Here is an 18,775-nt window from a genome sequence, read left to right as displayed (position 1 = left end):
ATTCATGCCTAATAATTCCATAATTTGTGAGGAAATACCACTGGATTAGTCGTGCAAACAGAAATCAGATGCGTAAAACTAATTAACAACGTCAAATGAGCGAATTTGATTGTCACTCTCCACTGAACGACCGTGTTATTGAATTTGCATGTGCGAACGTGTTTGATATATGCAAAAAGCTTAACCGAATCAGGCCCCTGCCCTGTCTGATCTATGGGGGTTGGATGTGTGTGTGTCAGTGTGGCTGAGAACATGGGTGTGTGCCTCTTTCATTTCACACAGGGCTCATGGGTGTGTGCCTCGTTCTATAGAAGAACAGCAAACATGAGCCAGCGCTGAGGCTACAGGTTACAAGGGTCCAAACATCACTAATTCGTCAACACTTGGATACTCGGATCTCGCTTTCAAAACCTGGAAATAAATAACAAAGTTACAATCACAAACAAACGCGAGGTCGCACACATCCCCACTCGACTCACATCTTCATGGCCTACTTGAGGGAAATGTGAGATTGTCATTGTTTCGAGTGACCGCAGGGCTCAAAGTGTCACATAGTCCCCTCCGTTGAACAATACGCTGCCTCTGTGTTTGTAAAAATGGGAGACACACTAGTTGCGTCGGTAATTCTAGACAGCGGCATTCAGCTCTGGTTCCTCTCTGACCTTTAGGTGATGCTTTATGATCAGCTCTTTCTAAAACATGCTAAAGCAAAATGCGGCGGAAACCTCAAACCCTCCAACTCAGAATGCACAGTGTGGGTATCACTGTCACACCAGTTAAAGAGGCATCAAAATAACATTTTACAGAAATGACGACTCTGTCGCTGCGTCCGATACTTGTCTACTATATAGTAAGTGAAAAACAGTACGCCAACAGATTTATGATTGGTGGTGAAGCAACGCAACTGATGCCGTAGGTCACGACATGGCGGATGTAGTGCGTCTGAATTTCATTGAAACGAGACACATTTTCGAGACATGACCTTTTTAATGGTCGTAAAGTAAGTTTCAAACTGAATGTAGTGCCTAGTATGCGATTTCGGACACAGTGTGTAACTAACCAGAATGTCAGTTCAACATTCAAACAACATTGTGTATAATGTTCTGTGAAAATCATAGTCTGTTGTCAAAATATTGCAAAAATTAACAAGCAATTGGATGCAAATGAACTAGTTCTGTCAAATCGATTAATCGCGATTAATCGCATCTAACATAAAAGTTTGTGTTTACATAATATGTATGTGTATACATTATTAAATAGTGTATATATTATTAAATTTATATATATTATATATATATGTCTGTGTATATACTGTATATAAATATATATATATAATATACACACACACACACATTTACACACATTTATACATATATATGTGTGTGTGTGTGTGTATATGTACTTATACAGAGACATGCGCACACACACACACACACACACACACACACACACACACACACACACACACACACACACACACACACACACAGACATATATATGATATATATAAATGTAATAATAGATATATACACACATATATTATGTAAACAAAGTTTTATGTTAGATGCGATTAATCGTGATTTATCAATTTGACTTACTATTAAAACTCAACATGAAATGTTGTTTGCAACTTATTTTAAGTCTGTAACCTGACATATTTAATATAAGGAAAATTCTATCATCATTTACTCATCCTAATCACATTCAAAACCAGTATGACTTTCTGTGGAACACAAAAGAAGATGTTTTGAAAAATGTTCACGCTGCACTCTTCTATACAATGAGAGTGGATGGGGACTGGGGCTGTTAAAGGGTTAGTTCACCCAAAAATGAAGATTATGTCATTAATGACTCACCCTCATGTCGTTCCAAGCCCGTAAGACCTCCGTTCATCTTCGGAACACAGTTTAAGATATTTTAGATTTAGTCTGAGAGCTTTCTGTCCCTCCGTTGAAAATGTATGTACGGTATACTGGCCATGTCCAAAAAGGTAAAGCGACGAGAATACTTTTTGTATGTAATACTTTTAGTTCACGTAGTGTAATAGCGCAGCGCTTCTGTGTTGCACGTCACACGCATCACACACATGACCAGCGTCGGCCAATAGTGAGCCTACGTGTGACGTACAACACAGAAGCGCTGCGCTATTACACTACGTGAACTCACTCGAGGCCCAGAGAGAAAGAAATTAATAGTGGAATAAAGTCGTTATTTTTGTTTACTTTTTGCGCACAAAAAGTATTCTCGTCGCTTGATAAACTTAAGATTGAGCCACTGTAGTCACTTGGACTACTTTGATGATGTCTTTATTGCCTTTTTGGACATGGACAGTATACTGTACATACATTTTCAACGGAGGGACAGAAAGCTCTCGGACTAAATCTAAAATATCTTAAACTGTGTTCCGAAGATGAACGGAGGTCTTACGGGCTTGGAACGACATGAGGGTGAGTCATTAATGACATAATCTTCATTTTTGGGTGAACTAACCCTTTAAGCTCCGAAAAATCATAAAATATCATAAAAGTAATCCAAATGACTTATTCCAAGTCTTCTAAAGCTGTGAATGAGGAACAGACTGACATTTAAGAGGTTCTTCACAGAAAATCCTGCTTGAGAGCCGTAGTCCCCATTCACTTTCATTGTATGGAAAAGAGCAGCTTGAACATATGCAATAAATATCTCCTTTTGTGTTTTGTGATGGAAATAAAGTCTAAATTAAAAACAACACAACTTAAGTCATTCATATTTAGCCACTAACTTCTAATGCATCTCATTTAAATAAACATGAACGCTTCAAGCAGACAAACACAATCTGGCCGTCAACCACTTTAAAGCTTTTAAACGAACAACAACTTATTCAGACGGTGTGAACAATGGATAAAAGATGACGAGACGGTCTCAAGCGAGACGGTGGTGGGCGGCCGGCACTTGCTACATTTTCCTCGTCTCCCCCTTCTGTCATTGAGACCGCAGGCGATGACCTTGAGAATTTCCTCTCGGCCAATAGGAACTCTTTGTTTCTCCCAGCCTCTCGAATCTGCTGAGGATGCCAATGTATAATGCCTCAAATACACTTATTAGCGAAGGCGGCTGCCAAGGCGGTGTTGCGTTGATGTTTGTGTGTACAGTAGGTGTTTGTGTGTGTGTGTGTGTGTGGAATACAATGAGGAGGCAGGATATATATTGTACGGATATATTTTCATTATCTTACAGACAAAGTACATTGTGAATATTGGCAATGTTTCCTTCCTGGTTTGAGCTTTATTTACAAGTGTTTATGTGTGTGAGTGTGGCACATGTGCGATCATTTATCTCCTTTAGCTTCTTGGGCACACAGCACAATTAGACATATGCATCCCAGAGGAATTCTGGGAAGAAAAAAAACTGGGAGCACATCATGCACTGATATAATTGCATGTTTACGCGAACTGATTTGTGACATATTACCGGTTATAATGTGCGACCTGTCATCAAAAAGATGGCTGTGTCATAAATATTGATGGCAGATTTCATACTACCCAGCATGCATGGGACAGATTCACAACCTGCCAACATTTTTTTTGGCCCCTAATGGGAACATTAAAAATCCCTGGCTCCAGCTACGAGCCACTTGCTGACTGCACGGATTTCAGCTGCTGCCTTTTACTTGCAAATGACAAAGAAAATCATGAGACTTGCTCATCAAATGCCACCATTTACTGACTTCACTGCCCTTTGTGTATCTAATAACACCAACAACACTGACTAATACCACAAATTGCAATTACAGGGAGGTTTTTTTACTCCTAGACTGCAACCCTGGGGAAAACCTACGAATCTGGTCGTCACCGTGTTCATCGTAACATGACCTACAGGGACCACATACTGTTGGAGATGAGCTCCAGCACACGCTCTTTCAAACCACATGGGGATCCAGACATCAGGTGGGTGTCTATATAAAACTGATGAATGAAACGAAAGGTCATTTTTAATGGGGAAGTCGCTCGTGATCAACACTATGCCAGGTGTAGCCCTGTTTCAGCAGTTACAGTTTCGTCTATTGTTCTGTTCGGCGGGGCGAGTAGAGCTTTTGTCTGGGACCCTCCATCTGTTCATGTGAACTTGACAATAAGAACATGCACCTCGCCTAAAATTAAGGAGCATGTCAGGTGGAGAGACAGACAGACAGAAGACAACAGGACAGACAGACAGACAGACAGACGGAAGATAGATAGATAGATAGATAGATAGATAGATAGATAGATAGATAGATAGATAGATAGATAGATAGATAGATAGATAGATAGATATTCTCGTGAGTGAAGTCTACATAAACATAGTCAACACACAGAGAAATGTCAGTGTTGAATATGAATCAGACAGTACTGTACCTGTAACAATCACTGATAATTCATACCTGATATCTCGGACTGCGGGACGCCGTTTAACGTGAAGCCTTTGCCGCTGTAGAACTGGCGCACGTCCGTGCAGCTCCGCGCTTTGCCGCCCGCGTTATCCGCAGACAGAGACACGGAGACGAGCGACACGAGAAGCGCGACCGCTGTCAGATCCATTGTGTCCGGATCCAGAGACTGAGGAAGAGGATGAAGTCCACTGACGCTGATGCTCAACACTTCACACAGCGAATCAAAGCATCCGATTCTTCCTACAACAGCAGGATACTATAGTAAAAATCCACTTGTTTAGGGATGTAAATGCACGTCCAGGTTTAAAGCCGGTGGTCCTGATGAAAGAGGGTGCGTGTTATTGATCAGTCCGGTGGGGATCTGTTTCTGGTGCTCATGTCTTTACGCACTAGCCTATTAATAATGCATAACTTATAATATCCCTACAAGTAGCTACTGTAGTATAAACAGTAAATACTGCTGTAGGAATATCTGGTTAAAGCGCCCAGTGCTGCTGCTGCGCGCTCCTGTGCTGTCTGTCTCTTTACTGTCCCGTTCTCACCGAACAATAGTGATGTCCGATTCGCGAACGAGTCGTTCTTTTGAATCGGTTCCTTTGAATGATTCGGACGAATCGATTCGCTTATTCATGGAAACAATGTATTTCGCGTTGAAAAACACTAAAACAGCTTAAACGAGATGGTTTGCTGGTCTTCCAATATTGTCTGACTGGTGCACAGACTGGGATAACTAGTTAAGATCAGTGAACTTAGGCTGGTTATAGATAGATAGATAGATAGATAGATAGATAGATAGATAGATAGATAGATAGATAGATAGATAGATAGATAGATAGATAGATAGATAGATAGATAGATAGAGGCAGAACAATAGATGATAGACAGACAGATACAGACAGAACGATAGATATACCCTATACACAGACATAAAGATAGATAGAGACAGAACAATAGATAGACAGATAGATAGATAGATAGCTAGCTAGATAGATAGATAGATAGATAGACAGACAGATAGAGACAGAAGGATATATGGATATAGATAGATATAGAGACAGAACGATAGATGGATATAGATAGATAGATAGATAGATAGATAGATAGATAGATAGATAGATAGATATAAATGACAGACAGATAGAGACAGAACGATAGATAAATAGAGACAGAACAATAGATAGATGATAAACAGACAGATAGACATACAGACAGACAGACAGAGCGATAGATGGATAGATGATAGACAGACAGATAGAGAAAGAACGATAGATAGACAGAACGATAGATAGAAAGATAGAATGATAGATAGATATATAGATAGATGATAGACACATAGATGGATAGATGATAGACAGAGACAGAACAATAGATGGATAGATAGATAGAAAGATGGATAGATAGATAGATAGATAGATAGATAGATAGACAGACAGACAGACAGACAGACAGACAGAAAGAACGATAGATAGATAGATAGATAGATGATAGACAGACAGATAGACACATAACGATAGATGGATAGATAGATATATAGATGATAGATAGATAGATAGATAGATGATAGACAGACAGATAGACACATAACGATAGATGGATAGATAGATAGATAGATAGATAGATAGATAGATAGATAGATAGACAGACAGACAGACAGACAGAAAGAACGATAGATAGATAGATAGATAGATAGATAGATAGATAGATAGATAGATAGATGATAGACAGACAGATAGACACATAACGATAGATGGATAGATAGATATATAGATGATAGACAAAATCTTAACAAAAACTTAGTAATAAACACTGTGACTTAGGTAAAAACATTTGTTTCATAGCTAAATAAATAAATAAATAAATAAATAATTCGAAGAACATTTTGAGATGATGAATCATTTGAGTCGATTCATTGAAACAATCCGTTCGAATTTCGGATTTCCCAACATCCCTGAACAAGTCCAGCCCTGTGTTGGAATAAAAGATGAGGGCTGGGGGTCCAGAGACACCTGCAGGAGGTAACAGACGCCCCCTGCCGCCTTCCCCGACAACTGGAACACAATATATCCTGCATGGCAATTGATTTTCAGGTGGGATATTAAATGGACGTGATCATAAAACTGATTGAATCGGTAATAGGCTGAAAACGAGATGCGAAAAGCCTGTTATTTTCCAGTCAAAACAAGTCTAATTAAGAGCACTCAGATTCTCAGGGTTTGCTGAGCGGGTTCATTTCAATCAGGCTATGGTGGTTGCACAGCTGCATAAAGAAGAATAATTATTTTTCACAAAAAGCGCACATTGCACCGCGACGCCTATGTTTGATCATATAGACGCGTGGGTGAAAAATTAAAGTGAGTCATTGACCACACTAAGAGAATAATAAACCTCTCACCTTTAGCTACTCAAAAGCAGTTTCAACGCCAAGTTCCCAGCATTTCTATGACGGTTGCCATGTACTTTGTTGGCACAAAAACGTCAGCGGCAAAATGAAGGGTTTAACTGTGGCTGGAGACCAGGAAATGTTCTTGACAGCTTAATTGGCATCTAAATAATAAGACACAGCTAATTAAAAAAGCAGCATGAATTACAACATGTCTGCTGAAAGACATGAAGACTCAATTGTGCATTCTGGGCGTGACTGGTTTATTGCAAACATCGCTCAGCAAGATAACAGAGGAGGCTATGTTGTCAGAAAATATGTAATTGATACAAAACACAGCTTTGCAACAGGAAAATAAATATAACCCGCAGACGAGATGAAGAACGTGCTCAGATGTTGACGGTGAGGTGCGAAAATAGACATTATTTCAATTTCAAAGCGCATGAGTGAGAACGCGAAAGGGAGAGAGAGAGAGCAAAAAGACACGTGTAGACTTTGAAAACATGGTATTTTATTGATCGATTTCTGTGCGAGCACTTACAGTGACAAATGACATACGGCGCAGTCGGAGCTACATGGAAAATGACATTATTAACTCAAAACTCCAAAATATAAGTTTAAGACTGTGACGTCACGGAGAACTGTCAAAACAAACAATATATAGGAAAATTTTGCGTCTAGAAAGTGTTAAACGCCGATGTTAGGAAGTTTCTACTAGAAATAAAGTATTTCATTATCCTATGAGTTAATCAAAAGCTGTTTTCATTGTTTTAAATGGTTATATGCACAACCCTACTATCATATAAACACTTTTGTATACATAGACTTAAGTATAAATATGTTAAATGTACAATTCGACTTTTTACAACAACAAAAAAGCCCTACAATTGCTCAAGCAGGTGGGTCAATCTTACAAAAACTGTCATTTCCCTCTAAAAAATAAATAAAAAATACTTGTGAAAATGAAAATTGGCCTGTTTTGAAGTCCATTAAGATTTGTTTTGCATTATTTGTATTCCTTACATTATTTTCAGATTTTCCTCTCATTGTCAATACTGTAATGCAAAGAAATACAGTTTTCATTCGGGAAGAAAATATTTATAAATAAACTATTATTAACCCCCCCCAACATAAATATGTTTAAAAATGTCACAATGCAAAAAAATCCTAATGTGGCTTCATTTTCTTAAAATAATCCCCGCCCTCCCCCCTTTAGAACTTTATGAGTTTCACCCGGATATAAAGGGAGAATTAAAACAGCTTTATCTTTGATATAATCCACACATACAATAAAACATTGTTCATACATTATATATAGGCTATATATATATATATATATATATATATATATATATATATATATATATATATATATATATGGGCAGCCTTCCCAGTAACTACGGCAGGAGGGTGTGAATGAACTCAGGATGTGATATGTTACTCTAAAATGTACCAAACCAGATGAATGTAATGGTAAATCCTCATTCAAAAAGATTCAAACAACGGCACTAAAAAATATGACATTAAACCACCAAAGAAATGATGGCGGACCTCATCACACTTGCGTCTCCTTACACTACTTAGTAGCTACATAAAACCCTTTAAAACAGGCCAGAGCAAACGAATACCCAGTGTTTGAAGAACGTACTGATCATCTGAGGAGATCAGAAGACGAATGTGCAGACTTCTAAGGGCCTAGTGCAAATGCATGCGTGAATCGTTCAGTCTTTTCTACTGTGCGTCAGACACCATCGGTCCACAGGAGGAGCTGGATTATGGGTAAAAGAACAAGATATAGGACGGCTGAGATGGTTGGGATGTGGGTGACTCCTTTGGCTTGCAGGTCCGGTTTGGGTCTGTAGTTGGGGCGTTGGATTGGGATAAATGTGGGCACTGTTGGAAGAAAAATGAACAAAAACATGTAAGAATTAGGTACGAATATCCAACACTATCTCACGACCAATTCGTACGAATTCGTACGAGTGATAAAAAGGTGGCTAAATCGTACGACCTCACTCGTACGAATTTGTACGATTTGTCTAAACCCACGTGATGGGTAGGTTTAGGGGCGGGGTCAGGGGTAGGTCATTCGTATGAATACGTAAAATATGTACGATTTAGCAAAAATCGTACTAATTCGTACGAGTGAGGTCGTATGAATTCGTACGAATTAGCCACCTTGTTGAATTGTTACGAATTGCCGTGAGATCAGGTTGGAATATCACAAACAAGATACTCCAAGGGGATGTTTACACAACACCATTTTCAACTAAAAAGGAAAACTTTTTATGCGTTTTGTCCGTTTATTTACATGACAACAGCGTTTTGGGGGCCTGAAAACGCAAACTTTTGATAACGGGTTTAAAGCGCACGGTTTTGAAAATGATGCCGTTATCGTGTCTGTGTAAACTACAAAAATACGAATTTGTGAAAACGGTGACGTCATGCACATTACGTGTTCAGTCTATAGGCATGTAATGTTTCTTTTCAAAGTGATATCGCCAACTACTGGCCTGGCATGAATAATTAAGCGTTTAATCGTTTTCAAGGATCCGTGTGAACAGGAATCCTTTTGACAACCTATAGTCATCTGTGTGCAAAAAAAGCTAAGGAAAAACGTTTCCATTTTTAGTACATCGTTGTTGTATAAACTCTTAGAAATAAAGCTTCTTTATTGGCATCAAGAACATTTCCTTTCCATTGAAACTTTTCAGTTCATAAACAGGTTCTTTCCCAGCTAACACGGAATGTCCTCAAAACTTTGGCAAAGTTATGAATTCTAGTAACTTTAATAGAAAGTGCGTTGAAAGTTACTTTCTCAAAACACAAAAAGCACAAAAACTTTTGAACATCGTTCATGGACTGTTTTTCGGAAACATTTTAATTGGACGATCATCTTATTTTGTAAGATGAAACAAAAATAAACGTACTAGTTTGAGATGGTTCAGAGAACATTTAAAGGTAATTCCCCATAATGTTTGCAAAATGATAAAATGGAACCCTTAATGTTTTCACTATTGATCAAGAAAAACATTTAAAAATCTGGATGTTTTGAACGTTTAGTTAGCATAGTGTTTTCATAACTTAATGGGAACATTATTAAAATGTTCTTAGAACATTTGGTTAAAAAAATGGTTCTTTTAAGAAATTTTCACTGAAAGGTTCTTCCAAAAATGGTTCTTCAATGGCATTGCTGCGAAATCCCCCTTTTGAAACTTAATTTTTTTTAGAGTGTACAATAAGAAGCCAATCCTCCGACAAAAGAAAAAGCAAATCTGATTTGGTTACAGTGACAAATGCGCTTTGCGCAACTACGCACACACAGTAATGTTCTGGGTTGAACATATGTGCATTGCGCAGCAGATGAGCAGGGCCATATATCAGCACCAGGCTATGAGCCGAGAGCCGCACCACTCGCAGACACAAACCAACAGACGGCAACACATTAACGTGTCACAATGAAATGATGCATAGTGTCCATACGGACAGAAACGAATGACTTCACGTGCGGATGTCTCGGCACAAACAAACACACATTCACGGTCTGATGTTTCAGAGGCATCCGTTTACCTAATTTTGCAACAACAAATTTGACCCAGACGCAACAAGGCAGGGCGAGACGAAAACAGTCACACCTTTTCCCAATGAAATCCAACCTGAGATTCTCACACAATAGCCATTGTGCCAGTCGCACAATACACAAAGGGTTCATTTATTCACAATCACCATGAGGAGATCTCTTGATACCAATTAAAGCAGTAAATGGATCCAATTCGTATCAGACCAGAGAGAGCGAACGCCCGCGGGCTGCTTGGCATTGACAGGAGAGATGTGTAGGAATGATCACATATGCTGTATGAATATCATGCTAAATATGCAGAAGTCGTGTGAAACTGAGGATTCCTGCTGACGCTGAATGTGAGAATGTTGGAGGATCTACTTATTTAGCATATTGTATTTCCGTTTCCGCTGGACACGGCATTGGCAAGCCGTTATGGTGTTTATAGTTTTAAAAAGAAAACGAATGTATTTGTATGATGCAATGCTTATTACCTCTACCTCTACTGTCCAAATTGATAATTTTTTTAATTTTTTAAATTTTTTTTACGTTGAAGCAGTAAAAAATAATAATATTATTATTAATAATTATTTTAAATAATTAATAATTAATTAATTAATAATTATTAAAAAAAAAATAATCCCTGAGAACATTCTCTCAGCTAAATATAATATATTAAAAATATATAAATAAAAAATATATAAATGAAAACAATTGTACAACATAAAAATATATAAATGAAATAAGTATTTCTAAATACATAAAAATATGCATACAGTATATCAAAAGTTTAATTTATAAATAAATAAAACATAACACACAATATTACAAAAATATGAATTGAATATTTTTATAAATATATGAATGAATATTAATTAAAAAATAAATAAATGATTAACTAATTCATTTAAGTAAATAATACAAGATAATAGTATTATACAGTCATACAATGATACTATATTCTCAACAGGAATCCACTGGTAATATAAAAATATTCACTTTTAGATTAGTGAGATCAATTTAGACATTATTAGCTACAGTATTAGCTACAACTGTGTACATAAGCTGAGACATACGTAACCTCTGAACATAAAAGTTACCCGTGATGTAATTGTGAGAAGTTAGTTTTACATATAAGGGGAGAAAATAAAAGGACACAACCATTCAAAAGTTAAAGAAATATTACTTAAGAAATGCTTAAAAAAATTATTTCAAATAATATAATTTAATTTGAACTTTCTATTCAAAGAATCCTATTTTTTTTTAGCACGGTTTCCAAAAAAACAATGAAGCAGTACAAGCTTTCAAAATTGATAATGGTAATAAATGTTTTGTGACTTGCAAATCATCATATTAGAATGATTTCTGAAGGATCGTGTGACTCTGAAGACTGGAGTAATGATGCTGAAAATTCAGCTTTTCATCAAAGGAAAAGAATACATTTGAAAATATATTCAAATAGAAAAAAACTGTATTTTTTTCACAATTTTACTGTATTTACTGTATTTCACAAGTCTACCTGTATGTGGTTGGTCATTAGTCTACATGTTACTTAGATGGTCTGTTCCTTTATTGGTGGTTCTTGGCCTGAATAAGCTGCAGTGTGGACCAGAAGTTATGCTGAAAGTCAAAAATCTGACAGACATCTTTATAGCTATATCTCACCTTTAAAATTTTGATAAGATGGATATGAAATATGTACACTCTCAGAAAAAAAGGTACAAAAGCTGTCACTGTGGCGGTACCTTTTCAAAAAGTATACCTTTGTACCTAAAGAGTGCATATTAGTCCCTCAAAGGTACATATTGGTACCAAAAGTGTACATATTAGTTCCAAAAGTGTACATATTAGTACCTAAATTATACATATTAGAACCCTTTTGAAGGGTACTGTCCCAGTGACAGCTTTTGTACCTTTTTTCTGAGAGTGTATACAGAGTTGCTGAATGCCAACATGCACTAACACCACAACGTATCTAGACTCATGATAGCTTTGACATGCGGCCACTCATTCATAAGACAAACGACATAATTCCACCTCCGTAAAACCTTGTTTGCCTTCTGTCTATCAAACACGCAGGTGAAGCATGACCACACATGACAGGAAGAATGATTGCATTTCAACTCTTTCCCATGAACCTCTAGCTGTTGCAGGAACAAGCCTCCGCAGGTCACATGGCAACTCCCGAGACGGCAGAGATCTGAAACTAGACGGCGGAGAGCGGTGGAGATCACCGTACTGAACGCCTCACAGAACACAGCCAACAGACTGAATACATTATCATGACAGTGAAGTGTGCAACGGCTTGCTTTGGCCTAGTTTTGCCAACTTCCAGCTGAGAAAAAATGACGAACGAGGAAAAAAAAAAACGGAAAGTCGACAAGACTTTTACTTGCCCTTAACTTATTTTGCATTTCAAAAGACTCTACAACTTTTACAGCTGAAGTTTATCTCAACACCTAATTACTGCTAAATCACTGCTAAATAATATAACCTGCAATACATACATGACACGCTGCTGTGAGCAAGGCATGCTGCTTCTGTACAATATAGCATACATGAATTACCCATAGTACAGGTGGAGCTGGGGAAGGTGGAGGGTTTCTTAAAGAGCATGGCTATTGATACAGCAGAAACCAATCAGCGGTGCCCTATAGAGAATGATGTGAATGCAGCAGATTGAGATAAGGACCTATCAGTCTGCAATATCTAGAGTTTCATGACAGAACTTTGTATTTACTGGAAGAACGTTTGTTCATATCTTTTAGAGAACCTTGCTAGAACTTTCTGAGAATGCTCCTTTTTAAGGCGAGACATTACAGGTGAATAGGGTAAATTTTTTAACTAGCAGATATCACCATGAAACTTTCCCAGTTGATTACCTACATTAAGATGAGAAAAAAAATGTATTACAAGTTTTCTGTAATTTAATGGTTGAATATGGCAATATCTAATTAAATATGCACTCATTTGCATATATTTAAGTATTGGATAAAGCCAGGTTAAAAATGATTTTTTCATTGTGTTCACATATTAGGTGGGAAAAAAATTACAGAGGGATTTATGGATATCTACTTTTGTTATCCTGTAAATCAGAAAATACTGTCAATAGCCTTAAAAAAAGATTTTCGCCATGTTTTTTTAGAATAAAATGTTATATAAATCAGGCTAGGAATAATATATTTACAAATCCCTCTGTAAATGTCTTTATAATATAACTATATATATAGAAGACTGGTGTATATAGGTGAACTGAAGTGGAGATTTCGGACTTGGAGTATGAGAGAAAAGTCATTTTGAGAAAACGGGCACATACCTGTATTTACATCCTGTTTTCGGTCGAAAGTCCACAGTAGTCGATTGTCGAGTTCACACGTGTGATCATAGGTACTAAACCTATGCGCGTGAACTCGACAATCGACTACTGTGGACTTCGACTGAAAACAGGATGTAAATACAGGTATGTGCGCTGGCTGAATAAACATCATTTTTTATATATTTCTTTCACATCTACTGCAGTCAGATTCACCCGCGTTCACTCGGAAGGAATCACTCACATGACCTGTGCACTTGTAATGACACATCAAGGATGTTAAGAGGCTAAAAGCAGGTTTAAAACTTGCCCCATTGAAGTCAACAGGGTGCAAATTTTAAAACGAGGATAACACGGTGTAGGCAACACCGATTTTTGTCGTTGTTCTCTGTACTGACATCACTCCAAATGTACAAAAAAATGAGCTCAATGTTAAAATTGACCGGAGTTCTCCTTTAAGAACGCCAACTTTTGTTGAATTTATGAGAAATCTACAGACGCAAACAGACAAAGTGTAGTAAAATAAAGACCTAAATGTGTATTTCTGACTTTTTTTCACCACAAGTCTGAAAGAAGACATGTTATTGAAGACCAATATCCAAAAATCTCAAAATTGACCAGTAAAAAACAACAACGATGTTTATGCCTGCCGTGTCTCGCCTTAACTGAGAATGTTTATAATATATTCTGACATACTACTCATTCTATTCCTACAGTATATAAACTCCTGCATATTTCTGTATGGGTTGGACTTTACCTTCCATTTTTAGTGTGATGAATGATCAAAAAGCAATATCAGAAATTTTAATCACATTTTTTTTGTCATTATGTTTGATGTTAAGACATCTTGAAAATGAAAAATAAATAAAAATAAATCTGGCTCTGTGACAACAACATTATTGTGGAAAAATTTGTAAACTAATGTTATGTAAAATAATAGTTTACTATTTTACTATATATTGCATTTATTCCTGTGATGCAAAGCTGAATTGTTAGCATCATTACTTCGTGTCTTCAATGTCACATGATCCTTCAGAAATCTTTCTAATATGCTGATAAGAAACATTTATTATTATCAGTTGTGCTGTTTAATATGTTTGCTAAAACTGACTGATCCCAACATTTTGAAGTGTATTTATCTATCTATAATATAGCCCATTTATTGTTTCTGAAAACTTAATTGTGCCTCTTCTTCAATCCTTGTGTGAAGATACTGAAGTAAACTACCCCTAACAATTATACACCTGTTACAGTTTATTAAGTGTAATCATACGTTTGTTAGTGTATATATACATTTGTTACTACAGTGTAATTATGTTTGTTACAGTGTAAATATGCGTTTGTTACAGTGTAATTATGTTTGTTACTATAGTGTAAAAATTAGGGGTGTAACGATTCGTTTTAACAACGATTCGATTCGATTCGCGATTCATGGTTGTCGATACGATTCAAGGACGATATTGGTTCATTTAGAACGATCCGATCCGAAACGATTCAGTGACTTGAAATCGATTCAGTAACTTTTTAGCCAAAAATTCTTGTAAGGGAATCAGGTATCAATTAATTATAGATATAAACAAACAAGTAAACAACAATTAATATAAAATGCATTCACATTTTATTTTAATAAGTAGGACTGAACGATTATGACAAAAATGATAGGCTAATTGTTGATTATTCCCTTGAAATTGTAATTGTGATTATTAATTACGATTATCACAACATAGAATGATGTTTTGAATAGTTTGGCCATGGGACCCACATTTCAGCATGGTCATCAAGCCGCGACCCACCTTTTTAGGAATTATAAGCCTATTATAATACATTTGTTTACACAAAAATTGTTGACACACAAGTTCTGTCCCCCTTTACTTAACAATTTTTTTTTAAGAATATGACAAATACTGATAGACAGTAGGCACTGCGAGGTTAAGCTAATAAATAGCAGTCCCAAACTAGTTTTTGTTAATACAATCTTGGTATGAGCCACCACAGTCATATAAAAATATACAAAACCAGTAAGTGGCATTTTGTTATGGAAACAAACAACAATTAGGCTACCATGGTGATACACAATACTTAGAAGAACTGGTAAAGAAACATGGAAACTGCTCCTGATAAATAGCAACACACATGACGTACCAATAACGTAATTTATTGGTATTTTACTTTTATTTCTTAACTTACTAATTTACGACGTTGCATGCTCGTATTTCTTTTGCGCTTTAGTGAAGTGATACAGCGCGCTCCGGCGCATTTGCGCGTGCAATAGAAGAGTGCGCGCTACTGCAGTAAAGCGGCTGAGAGGACAGGACAGTCCGTTTTTCTGAGGCGAGAGACTTTGCGCTGCTTGTTGTCTTTGCGCTGCTGTTGGCGCGTCACGCATGGCGACGACGACACAGATAGGCAGACTGAATCGAGTAACGTTTAACGCCTTTATCATTAAAAGTGCAAAGAAAAAACATCCATATAAAGTCTAACGTGCTTAAATCCAATGCGCTATTTCCTAGTATCGATACAATCGATTCATTACCTTTTAAAACGATATTAGATCGATATATGTCGTCCGGAAGGCCAACTTGCCGAGCACAGATCGATCCAGTTGGATCGTAGGAATATAAATCGATACATCGATGTAGTTGATGAATCGTTACACCCCTAGTAAAAATGCATTTGTTATAGTGTAATACGTTTGTTACAGTGTAATTATACATTTGTTATGTTGTAATTAAACGTTTGTTAGTGTAATACATTTGTTAGCGTGTAATAGTAGGTTTGTTATAATGTAATTAAATGATCATTACAGTGTAATTATACAGTAGTAACTGTGTAATACATTTGTTATATTGTAATTATACGTTTTTTTTACCATGTAATAATACATTTGTTACATTGTAATTATATGTTTGTTACATGTAATTATATTTTTGTTACAGTCTAATTACATGATTGTTACTGTTTAATTATATACATATATTAGTGTAATAATACGTTTGTTACAAAGTAATTAAGTATTTGTTACATTGTAATTATACATTTGTTGCAGTCTAATTATACATTTTTACAATGTAATATGTTTCTTACAGTGGAATGATACATTTGTTACAGTGTAATTGTTTAAGTGTTTGTTACAGTGTAATAATAAATTAGTAACATTGTAATTATACGTTCGTTGGTTAACTATAAAAAACACTAGAGAAGAGCTTATTTACTGTTAATTCTATGTGTTTGAATACATTTTTTAATTGAAGTGTTTAAGAAAAATTCCTTATGTGCAGCAGAGTTGAATACAAACATTTCATCTTTTATCTGAGTGTAAATATTATATCTGGAAATAAATAGCAGTTGAATATAACAGCTGTGTTAATTTTAACCTCCATTACAGTGTACAAAATAAGAGGGTTCCCTGTATAGTTTGCAGCATTATTTGGCAGAGATGATTTTTTCCTTAAGAGAAATAAAATCAAACTATCGGTATCGGCCGATATCATTCTGAATAATCGCTATCTGTTTCGGCGGAGAAATTCAGTAGCAGTGCATCTCTACTAATAACCAAAAACGAGTATTTTGAAAGTCAATTTTTACATTAAATACTGACTAAACATTGAATTAGACTTTCATTAAATATGTGCATTCAGCGGTTTAATAATGAATTTTCCATGATAGACATAACGTCTAAAAGCAGACAGGGCACTATTGTTAACTTGTCCACCCACAAACTGAGTGTAATTATGTGCTGTACTTGGCAGTCTCTAATACTAGTGATGTGTATGAGAACAAAGACAAAGCATCTCTTTCATTCATTTAGTTTAGTTTTTCTTAAACTAAAGGTGTGAAAAGCAGGTGCAGAAATGTGATCCCTTACCAGCAATGCCAAATGCACACTTAGCTTCTGTAGGGAGACGTTAGAAATTCTGCTTTCAGAGAATATAAAATTATGTTCACATACCGAAGAGAGTTCAGAGCTTCAGTAAAAAAATGATAATATGGTTAATACGTGAATACATTTGAGTAGTTTTAAGGCACTTGCCTTTTAAGGCAAGTTAGCTTGGCGACCATCTTGAAAACGCCTCAGAGTTGTTATTTACAATCATGCAAGTACCTGAATGGGGAAATACAACAATCTACAAAACTGTTGGTCAAGATTACGTTCAAATAATATATTTCAAATCCAGAATAAAATCTTATGGCAAAGGTATTATACATTTTTTCAGGCAGATCCATGCAGCTAATGCGCTAATGTAGTTTTCCGCCTTAAACTATTAGGCGGGAAACTAAGCTTAGCACCGCTAACAAATAAAAACACAAGCCTGATCTAACACTCTTTGATCATTAATATGACCAACCAGGTCAAAGGAAAGACATTTGTATTAAGAGCATGGCTAAAGGTAAGCAAACTTACTCTATTAGACACAATATCTGCAATATCTTCTACAGCTGGAGGATGAATCTGGTTTTACCTTTGGGAGTCAATCTAATCTTCCTCCCCTCTTCGCCGTCTGTGTTGCTGGGGGAAGGGGGAGGAAAGCCAGAGGATCTGAAATTATGTTAGCATTAGCTACACTGACATCTACTTGCAAAAAATCCGGTTTGTTATTGTAACATATAAAAACATATTTACTGAGAAAAGGAGAAAGAAGCAGGTGCTGAAAAACAGACAACGGCACATTTGCAAGAGATGAGGTCACCTTAATCAAAGTTTACCAAAGCTGTCAGAGCATGTCCGCTCCAATGTCTGATGCTGGGAAAATAATCTGATAATTACGAACACAGACACGCATGAGAGCCAATGCAGTAACATGAGTGCAACCGCCAGTATGTGCCAAACAAACAACAGTCGTGATTTTTAAAATGTTTTTTTTTTTTCTAAGCAATTCATCCAGGACCGTGTATGTATTGTAGGCAGGTGTTGTCAGGGGTTAAAGCAAAAAATAAATAAATCTCTTGACTGAACATTTCTCCTCGGCCAAACCCCATTCCACAGCCTATCACACACCCAGTTTAAGAGCACTTTTTTCTTTTTCTTGTAATTAGGAGTATAGTGAGTACATGCTTTACCTTCACAAATGAAATACTCAAAGAACATTTGCATTTAAAGAAAGGCCATTTTGAAC

At 36.4% G+C, this 18,775-nt stretch overlaps 2 protein-coding genes across 4 annotated transcripts in view; both read right to left on the bottom strand.

Moving 5' to 3' along the window:
- Window positions 1–7,036, bottom strand: part of gpc1a (glypican 1a) — a 31,738-nt gene extending 24,702 nt beyond the window's left edge. The window contains exons 1-2 of one of the 3 annotated variants that reach the window (XM_084416857.1): window positions 6,802–7,036; window positions 4,401–4,727 (exon numbers count right to left, since the gene is read on the bottom strand). In XM_084416857.1, the coding sequence (XP_084272983.1) occupies window positions 4,401–4,557 (157 nt within the window). In that variant the 5' untranslated portion in view covers window positions 4,558–4,727; window positions 6,802–7,036. Of the gene's footprint in view, window positions 1–4,400; window positions 4,939–6,801 lie in introns of those variants that run through there. The other 2 variants (XM_084416858.1, XM_084416856.1) reach the window with 2 other exon arrangements.
- A 1,134-nt stretch (window positions 7,037–8,170) lies between these two features.
- gpc5b (glypican 5b) overlaps window positions 8,171–18,775 on the bottom strand; it is a 48,505-nt gene continuing 37,900 nt past the window's right edge. Inside the window, exon 9 of the mRNA XM_084416615.1 lies at window positions 8,171–8,682. Coding sequence (XP_084272741.1) covers window positions 8,531–8,682 — 152 coding nt within the window. The 3' untranslated portion in view covers window positions 8,171–8,530. The remainder of the gene's footprint in view (window positions 8,683–18,775) is intronic.

The sequence above is a fragment of the Rutilus rutilus genome (genome assembly GCF_951802725.1).
Source record: "Rutilus rutilus genome assembly, chromosome: 8".
Taxonomy (NCBI): Eukaryota; Metazoa; Chordata; class Actinopteri; order Cypriniformes; family Leuciscidae; genus Rutilus; species Rutilus rutilus.
This window is presented reverse-complemented; position numbering and strand designations above follow the sequence as displayed.